This window comes from Cebidichthys violaceus, unplaced genomic scaffold (assembly GCF_023349555.1).
Source record: "Cebidichthys violaceus isolate CVI_PGR_0920_01 unplaced genomic scaffold, fCebVio1.0.p SCAF_1, whole genome shotgun sequence".
Taxonomy (NCBI): domain Eukaryota; kingdom Metazoa; phylum Chordata; class Actinopteri; order Perciformes; family Stichaeidae; genus Cebidichthys; species Cebidichthys violaceus.
The window spans coordinates 20,688,831-20,703,209 of record NW_027176262.1 but is presented as its reverse complement, the minus strand read 5'-3'; the positions used below and the strand labels follow the sequence as shown (position 1 = coordinate 20,703,209).

At 41.9% G+C, this 14,379-nt stretch overlaps 1 protein-coding gene across 2 annotated transcripts in view; it reads left to right on the top strand.

Annotated features, from left to right (window-relative positions):
- Positions 1–6,344: 6,344 nt before the first annotated feature.
- The window catches only part of gbe1b (glucan (1,4-alpha-), branching enzyme 1b), a 78,046-nt gene continuing 70,011 nt past the window's right edge, over positions 6,345–14,379 (top strand). The window contains exon 1 of one of the 2 annotated variants that reach the window (XM_068714443.1): positions 6,345–6,525. In XM_068714443.1, coding sequence (XP_068570544.1) covers positions 6,428–6,525 — 98 coding nt within the window. In that variant the 5' untranslated portion in view covers positions 6,345–6,427. Of the gene's footprint in view, positions 6,526–8,738; positions 12,110–14,379 lie in introns of those variants that run through there. The other variant, XM_068714451.1, reaches the window with a different exon arrangement.

Genomic DNA, 14,379 nt, shown 5'->3' with positions numbered 1-14,379 from the left:
GACTACAAAATAAATGATGTGTGTTTCTTTTCCCTTTTTCAATGCTTGATCTTGAAAGGTTGTGGAGACACAAACTCACACTGTGGGAAAAAAAAAGTGAACAGCACATGCATTTGATGTTTTAAAGCCTCTTTCATCTTTGCAACAAAATGGAAATTGGGCGCGTATGATCGACTGCACTTTTGTTTCAGGGTTTAAGGTCTGAATGTTTGTAAAAAAACAAAAACAAAACATATGCGTCGTATTGATTTGTGAGCCTAATCTCATCTCAACCAGTATTTTAACAGTAAAATATTCCCTTTTTTCCTTTTCAGGACATGACTGATGCTACGAAATCCAACCTTTTTTTATTTGCCACATACTGAGACCTTGTAGCACTCTGCAAGTTTAAGACAGTCGGACTGTGTTTGTCAAGAGCAAGAGGGACATTATATCCTCAAGGTGTATGTGCCATGCAAGTCCGTAATAACTGGGCAGGTACTGAATTAGTCATCAGGATATGTATTATGTTCAATATTGAGACAAGGCCAGTGTAATTATTTTTGTCTCACCTTATTTGACAATCGTCTCCTTGTTTCTGTTGAGGAAGCCTTGACTTCCCCTCACTGAGGCTCAGCTGAAGTTCGGCCTCTTCACCCTCTTTCTTTGGCGGCGTCCCTTGAGTCCCCGCTGCTCGATTGAAACCATTTGGCCTGTTATAGTGTGAGGTCAGGTGTTAACAATCCACTTCTTCTGAAGGGGCTGACTAGTCTGAAATTCATAAATTAGTTTTGCCGAAATCCCTGAGTGTGGCGATACAGGCTCCGCTTGCCTCCTCGTGTCCTCAACCTCCATCCGAAACCGTGACGTCAACCGTAGGAGACCACTTTTGAATCATATATTTCAAAGTCGCTCAACATATCCCCAACACTACTGTGAAACTGTGAGATTCATGTACCTGGTGTGCTCAGTCGACACATGCCTTGTGTTGTGCCTCACACATACACACTGAAATCGCTGCTCCCACCTTCTCTGATGTCTCTCATTAAAGATCTCCCTCCGTCAGTCTGCGGCCCTTTCTGAGATCTCAGCTCCTCCATCCTTGAAATTGAAGGCTGGTGTGAATCTTATCGCCTCTCATTAGCTTCATTCCCATCCTATCTGGCTCCCTTTATTGCCCGGCGTTACCCTTCTCACTCCGTAGCATTCATGGAGAAGTGGTGTCCTTCTGTCAGAGGAATTATATGAGTTGCAATATTTCAGCACACTTATCCTTGACATATAGCTTGAACCCCAGCAGAAAGCGATTGTCTGTATTGGGCCTGGATCATGTTGCCATACCCAATGTCATTTCTTTCAATTATCACATTTGCATTCTGTGTCACTGAAACCTGTTACAATAGGAGTGTATAAGCAGTTTCATTTATATAGCTCCATTTTAGAGGGATTTGTGCCAAGGAAAATGCATCGTGAAGTGCATATTTTATATTGTAGGTGTTCATGGACTGTAAACCACAAAACTGTCTGAACCTAATTGTCTGATGAGGAATTATGTAACATTCAGTTCCTCACACCCTGAAATCAGCAGCAATTTGAGGCTCAGAAAATGTATACTAATTATATTGTGTTATGGATGCAGTTCTAGAAACAATGCCTTATGCTTTTGTTTAGTTTGATAGATGTATTTCGCATTGATGCAAATAAATTGTCCCTTTTTGTAGCCAAATCACAAACAGAAGCGCTGACTCTACTCCTGTCTGACAGCACGAGTTGGGAGACGGCTGTTGTTTTGAAAATATCTTTGGTCAGTCGGCTGCTGTGAGGCAGCGTCCTGTCCACACAGTCACTTAAAAAACGACCAAAAATACACCATCTTCATCTTAATCCAGCACTGCGTGTACAGAATCAGAGCTGCAATGCTCGGAGACTGACCAGTGCTTATCAGAATCAGATTTGCTGCAAATATGGATAAGAATGAGAGACTGAGATGTCCACTGTTCTTCTATATTGACATTGAATTGATCTGTCCTCTCTGCCTCGGCCATGACATCTGGACATGTGTTTGTTTATTTTTTTAGTTTTTTTGTGATGGTTGTAAGTTATATTTCCTTTTTTTAGTATTTAAAGTGTGAACGTTTTTGTATTGTTGTACTGTTGTGCTTGCACAGTAAGTCTGTACCATATTTTAAGACTTTAAAGCGGTCAGAAACAAATGTTGTGTTTATTTTTTCCTCAACAGAGTCTTTGGCCACAAATGGGTTAATAAATATCAGGTTCTTAGTATCACTATCTATCTCAATATGAAAGAATTTGCCGGTCCCTTTTTGTTTTCTCTCCTCATTTACTTGCCTATTAAAGTTTCCTCGCATGGCCCTCAGAAACATTGCGCAGGATTTAGCATTTCATTTCCACATCAAACTGTCAACTTCTCCGTTGCGAAGATCTTCTGAAAAGCAGTTTTTCTTTACATTGTCTGTGAATGATACATGAATGGCATCTTTCAAAATGAATCAAACATTTCCTTCGCTGACTTTTTCAAACGAAAGTATGGCACAAAGAAACGCAGCAACTTTTTCATGCCACGAGTTGGACATGTTCTCAGACATCTATTGCATTTTCACCACCACCACAAAAAAAACTACAATTATGTTCCTCGTACTTAAAAAAGATGATGTCGTTTTCTTTCTTTCTTTTTTTTTAAAACTTTAGCCTTTATGTTTATCCAGGATTCCTGTGGAGTAAACACGCTCGCTCTCTGCCCTGCTCCACATTAATACGATTGCATGCAGTTATATGTTGGAGCCTCCGCAATTAGGAAATAGTGATCATACTCAAAGCTTTGATTTTCAAAGAGATGCTGCTGCTATTAATGCACCACTTTGTTTTTCATCATTTCAAATTGTGTAATAAATAGCTGAAGGCAGTCTCTGTCTATTCTTATGAAACAATGCTGCTTATTAAAACATTTAGAGCTCAGTTTTAGTATTCACTGACTTCCCTTCTATCTTCCTGCAGCTGTATTGTTTCGCCTTAGAAGTGTATTATGGAGATTGAACACTCTGGGAAGTAATTCTCTCAGCTTGGATGCATTAAAATCTTTTGAAGAATAATTACAGGTATTGAAAGACTAATTGTATTTTTTCATTACACATGCTATCAGTGTAGCATGCTTGTATACTCACATCAATTTAGGCGAATGAGACGCTTGTATGTGTCAGCTTCAATTTAAGTCACACTGGCAGTCGAAACTGGTATTTCAATTGTGTTTTGCATCTGTCATAGCCTTTCCAACTAAAATAGGATTCAGCGGTGGGACATACAGTTCAGCACCACAGGGAGGGGACGCTCAAAGCTTCGTCATCAACTTCATCTGAATTCTCTCTGAATGAATAAATTACTGCCACTCTGGGTTGTAAACATGGTGTCTTGGGAAAAGGAATGGAAAAAAAGGAAGATTTTGTTGCGGTGAATTTGGGTGAATAGGTTGGGAGGAATGGAGGCAGAAAAAAAAACCCGTTGAATCTGCCATTTTCAGTTTGATTCTGTCTCTGCATCAAGGGTAGAGGAGTTTTAAGCCTCGACAAAGCATCTTCAGGTGGTATAAATAAAAGAACATGTGTGTAATGCCATGGTCAGGCTCAAACATAATAAGCACAAAAGTCAAGCAGACCCACAGAAAACAACAGTAGGACGCATACCAAGCGAACATATTTTGTCGATTCATAATGTCCTCCGAAAGTCTCATATATTTTCTGTCTTATTATTTCTGTTCCTGTTGACATGTTGAATCATTTTTCAGTGTTAACCGTTTGGAGCTCTGTTAGCTGACTTGCTCTGCTTGGGAAAATCACATCAAGATCAGACTGCCTGACTTCTTTTACAGCTGGCAAATGTTGCATTCAACCTCATACAATCCATCATTGTAGCAGCGTTTGTAATTGTAATTTCATTTCATCATTTTGTCTACTCCATGGAATTTGTTCCATGTTACAGCAAGGTTGGTGCGAGTTTCCTTAGTGAAGCTGCTGTCAGACTATAGTTTAGACTCTGCAGTCACTTAGTGTAGAAGGATCTGTATCATCAGCGAAGTGTTATTTGGCTCTAGATTGACTCATAACAATCAATTTTATAAAATGAAATAGTTGAGAGAAATATTTTAGCTCAGAGTCTTTTCAGATTGACCTTAACGTTTAAGGACAGATTGATAATCTGCAACAGGTGACTCGTTTCGCTTTACTAAAAGCAGGTAAACAAGGAGCCTGTGAACTGTGCAGTGATGAAAAACAGGCTGCCAGAAATCCCACATCTGGTGGGAAAACAAACATTTCTTTGCGATTGCAATTTTAGGTGTAAAACATCTCTGTGTCGTCCATTACAGCTGAGGAAATCATTTAACTGAATCAGACAGATTGCCCAGGTAATATATGTTGCAGCGGCTGCTCATTTTGCCGTATTGCTTACAGACAGCCTCAAATCAATCAAGCGCTTCCTTCTGCTCATCAAGTTAACACCCTTCAGATAAAATCTAATGTTTGTGTCAGCTGTTGTCATTGGGTTGCCTACTGTGTCTTTCCACATACCCCTGTAAATATTTGTTATTTAGCTGTGAATCCCAGAGACAACATTTATTGGCATAACCTTCCGGGATGGACAGTAACACGCTTGTTTCCTCTATTACCAACAGATGGCTCTTTAGAATGACACTCCCCTTGTGACTTTTAGATGGGACAGTTTTATTTTGCGACAAGGACAACACTTTCACGAGCCGCACTATTTCTTCAGTCAGTGTGCATATTTATTAGCCTTTTTCCAAAAGGGATTTAATCTAAATTATACGAAGGTTATCCTTCTCGAGTCCATTAAGTTAGTTCTGCCACTTCGCTGAAGTAGTTTGTGGCAGAACATATTGAGGCCACAGACAAGAAGATCAAAGCATTGAATTTTAGAAAGACATGCAGATTAAAAGGAAATAAGTCACCACACACACACACACACACACACACACACACACACACACACACACACACACACACACACACACACACACACACACTGGTGCTTTTGTGTGCCAGGGAGTTTGAGGTTAAACAAACTTTACCCAGATGTAACTTTGCCCAAATCAATGGGATCTTGCTCGATGACGTCCGTCTCGGTTCATGTCCTCTTTTTTTTTCTTTTTTTTTTTTTTACTGAATAGCAAGCTAATTAAATCAATGCAGTTTGCTCCGATTAAGTTTTCATGGAAAATCTATGGAAGCGTGGCCAGTAGTAGTTGTCAGTGGTGGAAAGCAGCTAGAATATGGTTTATTTACTTAAGTTCTATCAGCACAATTTGATGCTACTTTATAAGTCTACTCTACATTTCAAAGGCAGATATTTTTACTCCATTGTATTTATTTGACAACTTAAGTTACTAGTTTCTTTGCAGATTCAGATTAATATTAGAAAGTATACTCAACAAGTACATTATTATGTACTATTCAAGGTTAGTACAATGACACTTTATTGATCCCCGGAGCAAACTCATTACCCAACAGTATATAAAGTAATGAAACTATAAGCTCCACCTCTGAAAAGCGGTCATATTAAATCAATGTACATATTAATGCAATATTAATTCAAATCCAATAATATAAAATGTGTTTTTCTGACATGGGCTATTGTGCATAATTAATAGCTTTACTATTGGTGCTTCACGTATATCCTGATGCTAATACGTTTGTGATTTTACTTAAAGTAACATTTTTAATGAAGGGCTTTTACTTGTAAGAGTATTTATACACTGTAGTGTTACTTCTTTTACTCAAGTAAAATATGTACTGCTTCTTCCATCATTGGTTGTTGGTATACATCCTTCATGTTAGTCTGACCTGACAGTGTTGCTAAAATAAAGATCATGGGGTCACCAAAATCCTTAGAAATCATCCTTTATGACAATGAATATTAATACAAAATGCACTGATAATACGGTCAGTATTTGTGGCGATAACAGACAAGATCATTCGATCTACATTTTGAGTTCATCTATTGAGCAGCAGAGACATCGAGGCCCACATGTCGCTGCATTTGTATCAGGCTACTGTGATGTTTTTTAAGGAGGTGGATTATTATTTTTTTACAACCACAAAGTCATCCATACGAACAGCCGAAGCTGCAGCCCTGCATACAAATCCGAGTCATCTTCCTCTGACGCGCCAGATGCTTCCTCTGCTGTCATCTTAAAGTTACACTGTGTCACGGCACCGCACGGCTCGGCTCTCCCTCACGTCTGACCCGCTGGAGAACACAGCGTGTTTGCGATGGGACGGGCTTGGCACAAAGCAGCTTGATGCGCTGTTGTGTCCGGAAACTATAAAGAGACGCACAGTGCGTGCCTGCACCGGTGCTACACTGTCAGTGCGTCCGACCAGCCGCAGTCGGTGCTCGATTGGTTTGGTCTGGAGAAACCATGGCAGACCGAGAGGATAATGTTGCAATCCCAGACTTCAACAGCCTTCTCCAAATGGATCCCTATCTCAAACCGTACGAGAAGGACTTCAAGAGGAGGTAAAACGCGGCTTTAACGGCGCTTGTGTGTACAGATTTACGCCCAAATCAGTCCCCGGCGAAGCGGGCAGACGCCAGGTTTACGTCGGCATCCGTGTCTTGAAATAAACATGCACAACTAACAGATTAAAAGCGATGTTTGCAACACACCAGACAGTCGCCCTCTGCGTTCAGGTTTGACATCATGTGCGGTTGGAGGTCGTCTTGAGCTGCGTTTCCCTCTCACGCAGAACAGCTTGCCGTCATCCCGCCCCCCCCCCCCCCCCGCCGCCAGCCGAATGACACGCGCTGAGAGGATGTTCATCTTATGTAAAATTAATGAACCGCAACCATTTTTATTTGACAAGTTGGCGAAGAAGGCGAGCAGTGTCTCCACTTCCTGCGCTTGGCAGTTGGAGAGTAGGCATGTGTTTCGCAGTCAGGTGACGTCCACGTTGCGTCGTGAGGTGGTGCTTCGGGCTGAATCGCTGTCTGATCCTCTCGCCTGTTGTGTTCGCGGCTGCATGGAGCCGACCGGTGCATCGCCGCGGTCCAGCATCACGACGGCCTCTGCCTTCCGCAGGCCTTGGCCCTCATTGTGATCACGTTTTCCTTGTCACTGTGTCCGGTTGTTATCAAAACATCAGTTGTCCTAAAATGTCTATTTCAGAAAAAAAAAATTGGATTAAACTCTTCCAACTCGGAGCACATACTGTATAGCACTCTGCGATTGGCTTGGTTTTGTTGCGACACAAATAACCTCACACACTAATTGACTTTATGCTGCACTCATATCCTGCATGTTTTTTTTTTTTCTTTTCTTTTTTTTCCCCCCCTTTCAGCCTCGATTTGGCCTCCATACAAATTAATTATTAGGGTGGAAGCCTTAAGTAGCTGACTGTGTCTGTCGGTGTGTGTGTGCGCGAATGCTGATTGTGCTGTGTGTGTGTGTGTGTGTGTGTGTGTGTGTGTGTGTGTGTGTGTGTGTGTGGACTAGTGCATTTAATAATCTGGGTTTATGTCCAGCACAAATTCCAATCACGTTGTTTGTGCAGTTGCCAAAGTATAATGGTTGATGGTATCAAACTACAACTCCCAAGCTTTTATGACCAGACTAGAAATGTTTCCATGATGCATCTTCCTAATTGAGTCGTTTGTTTGTGCCAGTAATGCACTGACCGAAGAGGGAAGTTCTGATCGATCATGTAACGTCCCTGAGAGCTGTGCATCAACCAGAGTCCTCCAGATGGTAACTTTTGGGATTGAACCCTTTCCTGCACTGTTAAGTACCTGAAGTTATGTATACATGAATTCACTTTATATTTCAGAATTTTTCTTTTTTCCCATTTTTAGGTTAATTGTCCTAGTTCCTTGTGTTTTAATTTACTAAATTTAAAGTCGATACACATTCGATTTGCTAATTAGTCAATCGGCGACCATTAGGGCCTGTTTATTCTGGGTCGCTTTTAGCACCAAAATAATACGGTGATCATTTACAGGAAATTAAAGGCTGGATATTGGCTCAAAGTGAACACTGACACACATTTTCAATGCATTTGTACTTAAATTACCTCACCTTATGGTGACCTGAATATACTGAACTTGTGTCCCTCAGTTGCCTTTGTGCTCTAATCTCCAAAAGCAAATAGACTCTCTCTGTAAATCAATAGACTGCGCAGCCTCACAACTTATCTTCATGTTTTTGGTTCTTGTGTCTTTATTTAATTGCTGTGAGTTCTGGTTTTAACCTGATAAACAGACCGGACTGAAGTATGGGTTGAACTTTTTAAATAAAATAATTGCGCAATGAATGAATGAATGGCGACGCAATGTTCCAGGTAATAGTAACGCAGTGTTGTCTTCATAGTGGTTTTGTTGTTCTCGGAGAGGATCCTGTCGGCCAGTTTCTGGGTTGAAGGCCATATGGCTCAATGACAGTGTAGTTATTTAGCTCAATTCCACGCCTCCTGTCATATTAGCCTTACCTGCTGGATGTCTTGATTTAAAAAAAACCGAGTGTAATGTTTTTTTTTTACTTACAAGCAGACAGTGATAATGATCTGCAGCGCTCATTGCTGCGGGTCGTCCCCCGCCAAACTAGCCCTGAAAACTTTTGCTTAGGGGCCACATTAGTTTAATCCATTTTCATTACCATGTCCGATCTTGTCTCTAATGTGGCAGGTAAGGGACCACCTGCTCTGTATTTGAAGCATGCGGGCGGGTCTCTAGTCTTGCAGAGAGATGAGTGTGTCAGTTCCATCTCAGACACAGCTTGTGATCGCTCGGCTTCACAGAGCCCCAGACGTGTCTCGAACACCTGTCACGCTGATGAAACTCGCACATAAATTTATTTTACATATAGGAGCACTGCTGTGTGAAGGTTAATTCTTGATAAGCCCCCGGTGTCCCGAGGCCCACGGACCCAAACACCGCGCCGTGAGCACGGGCCCGGCAATCGAGAGCTTTCTCAGGCTGCGGTGTCACGCTGCGTCCCCCTCGCCGAGCCGCACAGTGCTAAGAATTCGGCCGGCTTATCAGGAAGAGACCTATGACCACGCAGGCTGATTCTTTGGATTGCGCCGCCATGTCATGGCTCAAGGCTGCCCACATCTCAGGTTTGTTGAACTTTGTCTCACACCAGATACAGCCAGCCCGGCATGGACAGGCCGTTAGAATGAGTCCAGCAGATTTCACAGGCCTCTCGTTCTAATGAGTTGTTCTTTGGTTTGTGGGCAGTTCTCATTTTATTTCATCAGGATGCTACTTTCAGAACGAATGCGAAAACAACCGTTGATGCTGCACTCGGGTTACAGCCCCAGTGAGCAGTGCTCTGTTGACACGCTTCATTATTTACCCTTCCTGTTGCGCAAGTCTGCAGGAAGTTCGGCAAAGATTTTGCAGCTTGTGGCACCACGCATCTCCTAAATTGGACCAAATGAAAGTCGGGAGCATTGGGAATGCTGCTTATTACGGCAACGAGTTTTTGCAAAGACTTGCGTGTGTCATCACAACTCATTTCAAAGTGAAAATACAGCAATAAGTCTGAGTCTTATGCTTGTGATGGTGATGCAATATATTTAAAGCAGACCTGATTATTGAGTTTGAAGTGATGAATACAGATGCATATGCTCAGACAGAAATGCAAAGAGCTAAAATACAGGGATTAAAAATAAGTGGGGGGGGGGGGAAAGGCATTTTCCAGTTCCTCGATAGTTAAGAAGAGTTATTAAAGCGACTGGATCACATTTCTGAAACGCCCTTCATTAAGGGCAGCGTTCATTTTCCTGTCACCTTGCTTGAGGGTCAACAAAGGTATGAGGTTAGCAGGGAAGTTTCGCTGTCATCAATCAAGCTCAACGTTCAGGTCCCTCTTTAGCCTCATTAATGGACTTAGTCAAAGAAGGACATTAATGGCATGATTTGAAAGTCACCTTGCCGCATGGAGGCCCTGTAGGCGAGCTGAGATCTGGAGGAGAGTTCAAGCTCTTTCCTACTTGTGCTTTTCCAGGCTGTTGTGGACGGTCTTCTTGACACCTCTGTGCTTCAGCTGTCACCATCAGTCATACACACAACTCAACAGACCTGAACCCACTCTAAATTTAGATGCCCGATTGTCTAACAGTGAGGGAACAAAGTTCAGCTGCTCCATGGGGAGAATTAAAAAAAAAAAGTGGATTATAATCATGACGACAGATTTTAAACTGTGACTGTAGTTTAGGAGGTATGACTTAACCCATCCTAAGTCATCCTAATATTTTTTTCTGACTTTATATTAACCAGCTACAAATTCTAAGTCCCCCCCCCACCCCCCCGAAAATGGATTAAGCCATCCTATCGGTCAAATGCAGGGCTTCTTGTTTGAAGAGGGAGAGGTCAGAACTGTTGACTTGATTTCTCTGGTTCATCTGCCTCTTGTGAATTTAATCCATCCGTTTGATTAATTGGGTCAGCATAGCCCAAAGATGACTTTCACATGTGATGAAGATAAGTTCAACGTTGTAGAGAAGGAAGCAAAAAAAAAAAAAGAAGAAAAAAAGAAGAAGAAATGTCTCTAATGTTAGAGCGGCATCCAAATGTATTGGCTGAAATTGACCGGACTAGTAAACTTGGGGTGACCTCAGGAGCTCTGTTTACATCAGGAGTTTGTTCGTAAAGTTTTACAGTTAGTTTCAACTATTGGTGGTGCTAGTATTGTCTTAACTGAAAAATGTTGTGCACCAAAAAAAGGAACCTATTACATATTATGTGACTTGTTTATAATATTCAGTAATGCGGCACAACCTTTATTCGTTTGCACCCGATGTCTCCGTCGTTGTCTCCATGCTGCCGGTTAATGTTAACTGTAGAGAAACTTACAGTAACACTTTCTCTGACGTCTGTCTAAAATGCATTATAGACATGCTTCTAATGCATTGAAATCACTGTATAATTGTTGTCATAAAATATTAATAATGCTCCATAATATAATCATAACATGTTATAAAGCATTGCATAATGACTTATATGGTCAAGCATCAAAATACTTAATAATCACTCACTGATTTTTTTTTTTAAAATTTTTTTGCAAGGAGCATAGTGTATCAGAATTCTCATAGCTGTGCTGCATTAATATATTTGTATGACGCATTATGATGGGAACAATTGATTGCTGTAAGTAAAATTTAAAAAAAAATTATAGAAAGTGTTACCAAACTTACAATTTTTATAGCAATGAAACAATGCAGGAATTATTTATTTATATTAAAAAAAAAAAAAAAATAATGATGTGGAATGACTAATCAAGTCAAGATTCTGTTAAGCCATGTTTTCTAAGGATCCAAGGGAAAAACTCACCATGATAAACAATCTGTATTATGTAAATGAGACAATGCTGCGAGAGGTGAACTGGTGCTGCTGGTCTTCCACTGTGGCCACGCATGGAAAAAGCTTGGCTATCCAACTTTTCTTCTTGGACTTTTCTGTCTACAGATCATCCAGTTTGGACGTCATGCTGCTCTGCTTCTTTTCCCACTCCAGTTCGGTCTCCTGCAGGGTTTGTCTGACCTCCTCTGTGGCCCTGAGGAGGTAGATCTTCTCCCTTTGTTTCTGCAGATGATAGATCTTCTGCTGCTCCTCGCCGCGCTTCGGAACCAAACTCTCTCCAGCTGTTTTTGAGCCTCATTTCTCTTATTCAGCAGAGTGCGCCCCAGCTGGGGTGCTATGTTGAGCACCCTCTGAACCTCACCGAGATCTTCACGAACCCGCCTTCTCCTGCACCTCCGGAATGTCTCCCGCTGACCGATTAAGCTTTGACTTGTGCCTGCTGAGCCAGAGCTCTTCCCCTGTAGGACAGCTTTCTCCACAAGTCCCACTTTCAGTCGCTTCGTAGTCTCAGTTTGCGACTCTGGGACTATTTTGAAAGTTTCCTTTTTTTGTTTGTGAATAACAACATGATCCAATTTGAAGTAGTTTCTCTCTCTCTCTCTCTGCAACATTACGATGTGACAAGTTGTAAGGAATATTGGGTTGACATGAGAAGAAGCAGAAATGGATCCGACGCCGAACTGAAGTGATGTGACAGGATGTTGACGTCTGTCGCTCTCAATGTTGCTGTGTGCAGCAATATGTAAGTTTAATACCTCGGTTGTTGCCGCGTGATATTTTCTCCGGCATCTTTATAGATAAAGAACAGTTATCCAAACCGAGAGATAAGCGAGCCAGGACTGTAATCTGTGACTCCCATCTATAATCTCCGGTTGCTCTATTACCACTGAATAAGATACAGAACAAGACTCTTGTAATTTGTGGCTACAGGGAGTAGCAGAGTCTCTCGTTGTGTTCTACTTACGCATAACTTCTCTTTTATGGTTGTGTTATTTCATAAATCTGCTCGACTTCACATTAACAATGGGTCACATGACTACGTGTCTGTAATAGGAGAAGCTCCCAGTGTAGTTCCCCTCCGAACTGGAGTGATTCAGCGTGCTTTAGCTCATTGTTTGGGTTTTCACGGCCGCACTGTAACCTCACTGTTCTGGTTCAGTCTGACTGAGCTCATCGGTGTCCTTTATAGCCACAGCAGGCAGCTATTTTCAGCAAAAAAAAAAAAAAAAGCTCTGATGAAGCCGCTGTAGGCTCCCTGCCCAGCTCCTAGTGGCAGACAGACACAGTTCGCGACAATCTGGTGGAGCATTTAGCAGCTAAGGAGCCAAATATTTCCTTCAGGAGTTGGCGGAGAGCAAAACTCTGAACGTTGGACTTGTATTAGTCAGTTGGACAGAAACGCGACTCCAAATGAGTGATAATGTTTCTCCATGTCTGCCAGGTGTGTAAGAAGCAGTCGACTGCGGACAAGTTCGCCGTATAAACTTGTGGTTACAGCCTCCACCGACATTAACGCAGCCATTTATTATTACTATTATTAGAGAATGACAAGTGTTGATGTACTATAATGCAGTTCATCACTTTTTACTTTGATTAATGTTTAATTCAACATGCAGCCAATGCTCTCCATAAACTATAATGCTGAGATTTGTCTCATTTATTTAAATTGCAATTAGAAAATATATTTCAATGTCAGGAACCATTGATTCTCACGTTAAGATTCAAGGTGCTCATATTTTTTTTTTTTTTCTGACAAACTTGACGCACTCGGAATGTTTCATCTTAAAGTCTGTGTCGGATTTCAAAATGACTGACTTGAGCAATATTATACCTAATGGCATTATCAATAAAGGAACCGGGTCTGACAACAGTGCATACCGTACAAATACTTATGACAGCTGAATAAGTCTAAAGGTGACATATTCCCATGACAATCCTGAGCATTTTGGCTTCAAGCCATAGCCAGAATAGAAGCTCCTCGACATGTGATAGAGGCACGCGACTATCACACGGAGGTCTATTATTTCTCTGCTGTATTAATACATTTTGTCCTGCATAAAGATTGTGTTTGATTTTGATTGTGTCAATTTGCTGTAGTTTTAGCTTTAATGGGTTTGAAGGAGCTGGCAACGTTGCATTTATGGCTTTAGAACCTCACGGCCTGCTAAGAAATGTGCCGGCTTCAACCGAATACAGGAACCCAACAGTTAGAAATTCATTCCCCAGTTCTGCTGCTATTCTAGCATTGACTTGCCTTTTTTTTTTATTAGGGATTCAGTGCCAGCGCCATGGGAGTAAAGGCTTGCCATATGTGATGAAATGGTCACACTCTGAGACTCGGCTCTCTGCGGCTTGATGGGAGAGGGTTTTACGGCTAAGTGTTTCCTACGGACGCCGTCTGCAGTCCCGCGCTGGATATTGTTGTAAACTGTTGGAGAAAGCGGGGGGGGGGGGGGGGGGGGGGGGGCAAGGTAAGCAGTGCCAGCATGGAGCAGAGGCAGAGCGACAACGTCATCAACGTGGCATTAGTAGACGAGGGCACAGAGGACAGCAAGGGAAGCTTCTGTCTTATTATCAAAGTTTTGATTTTTGCCCATAGCTTCAACTCCGTTAATGACTTCCTGAAATGAATTGTTCCTTTTTTTTATAGGCGCACAATTCATTTGTGATGTGTGGTCTCATCTCGCCTCCTTGCTGCAATCTCCAGTGGAAATGGACACAGGAGATGTGCGGTGAATACTGCATCCATAGGATTTTGCCTCGCTATTCCCGCCGGTCCAACCTTCTGGAGCTCACTTGTTCTAATCATAAGCGTGACTTTCATGCCTATTAATATTGTGGCAGAGGAGCTCTGCCCCTTTTTTTGTGTGAAGTCTTCCCTTTTTGTCCTTCCTTTCAGCGTATTCTGGAAATGGTGACAAAGTGGCAAAGGAGGCATGTGGCATCATTGGTTGGACTTTAAAGGTTCACATTTGGCAAGTACTGTCTGTATCCACTAAGCTCAACACAGGG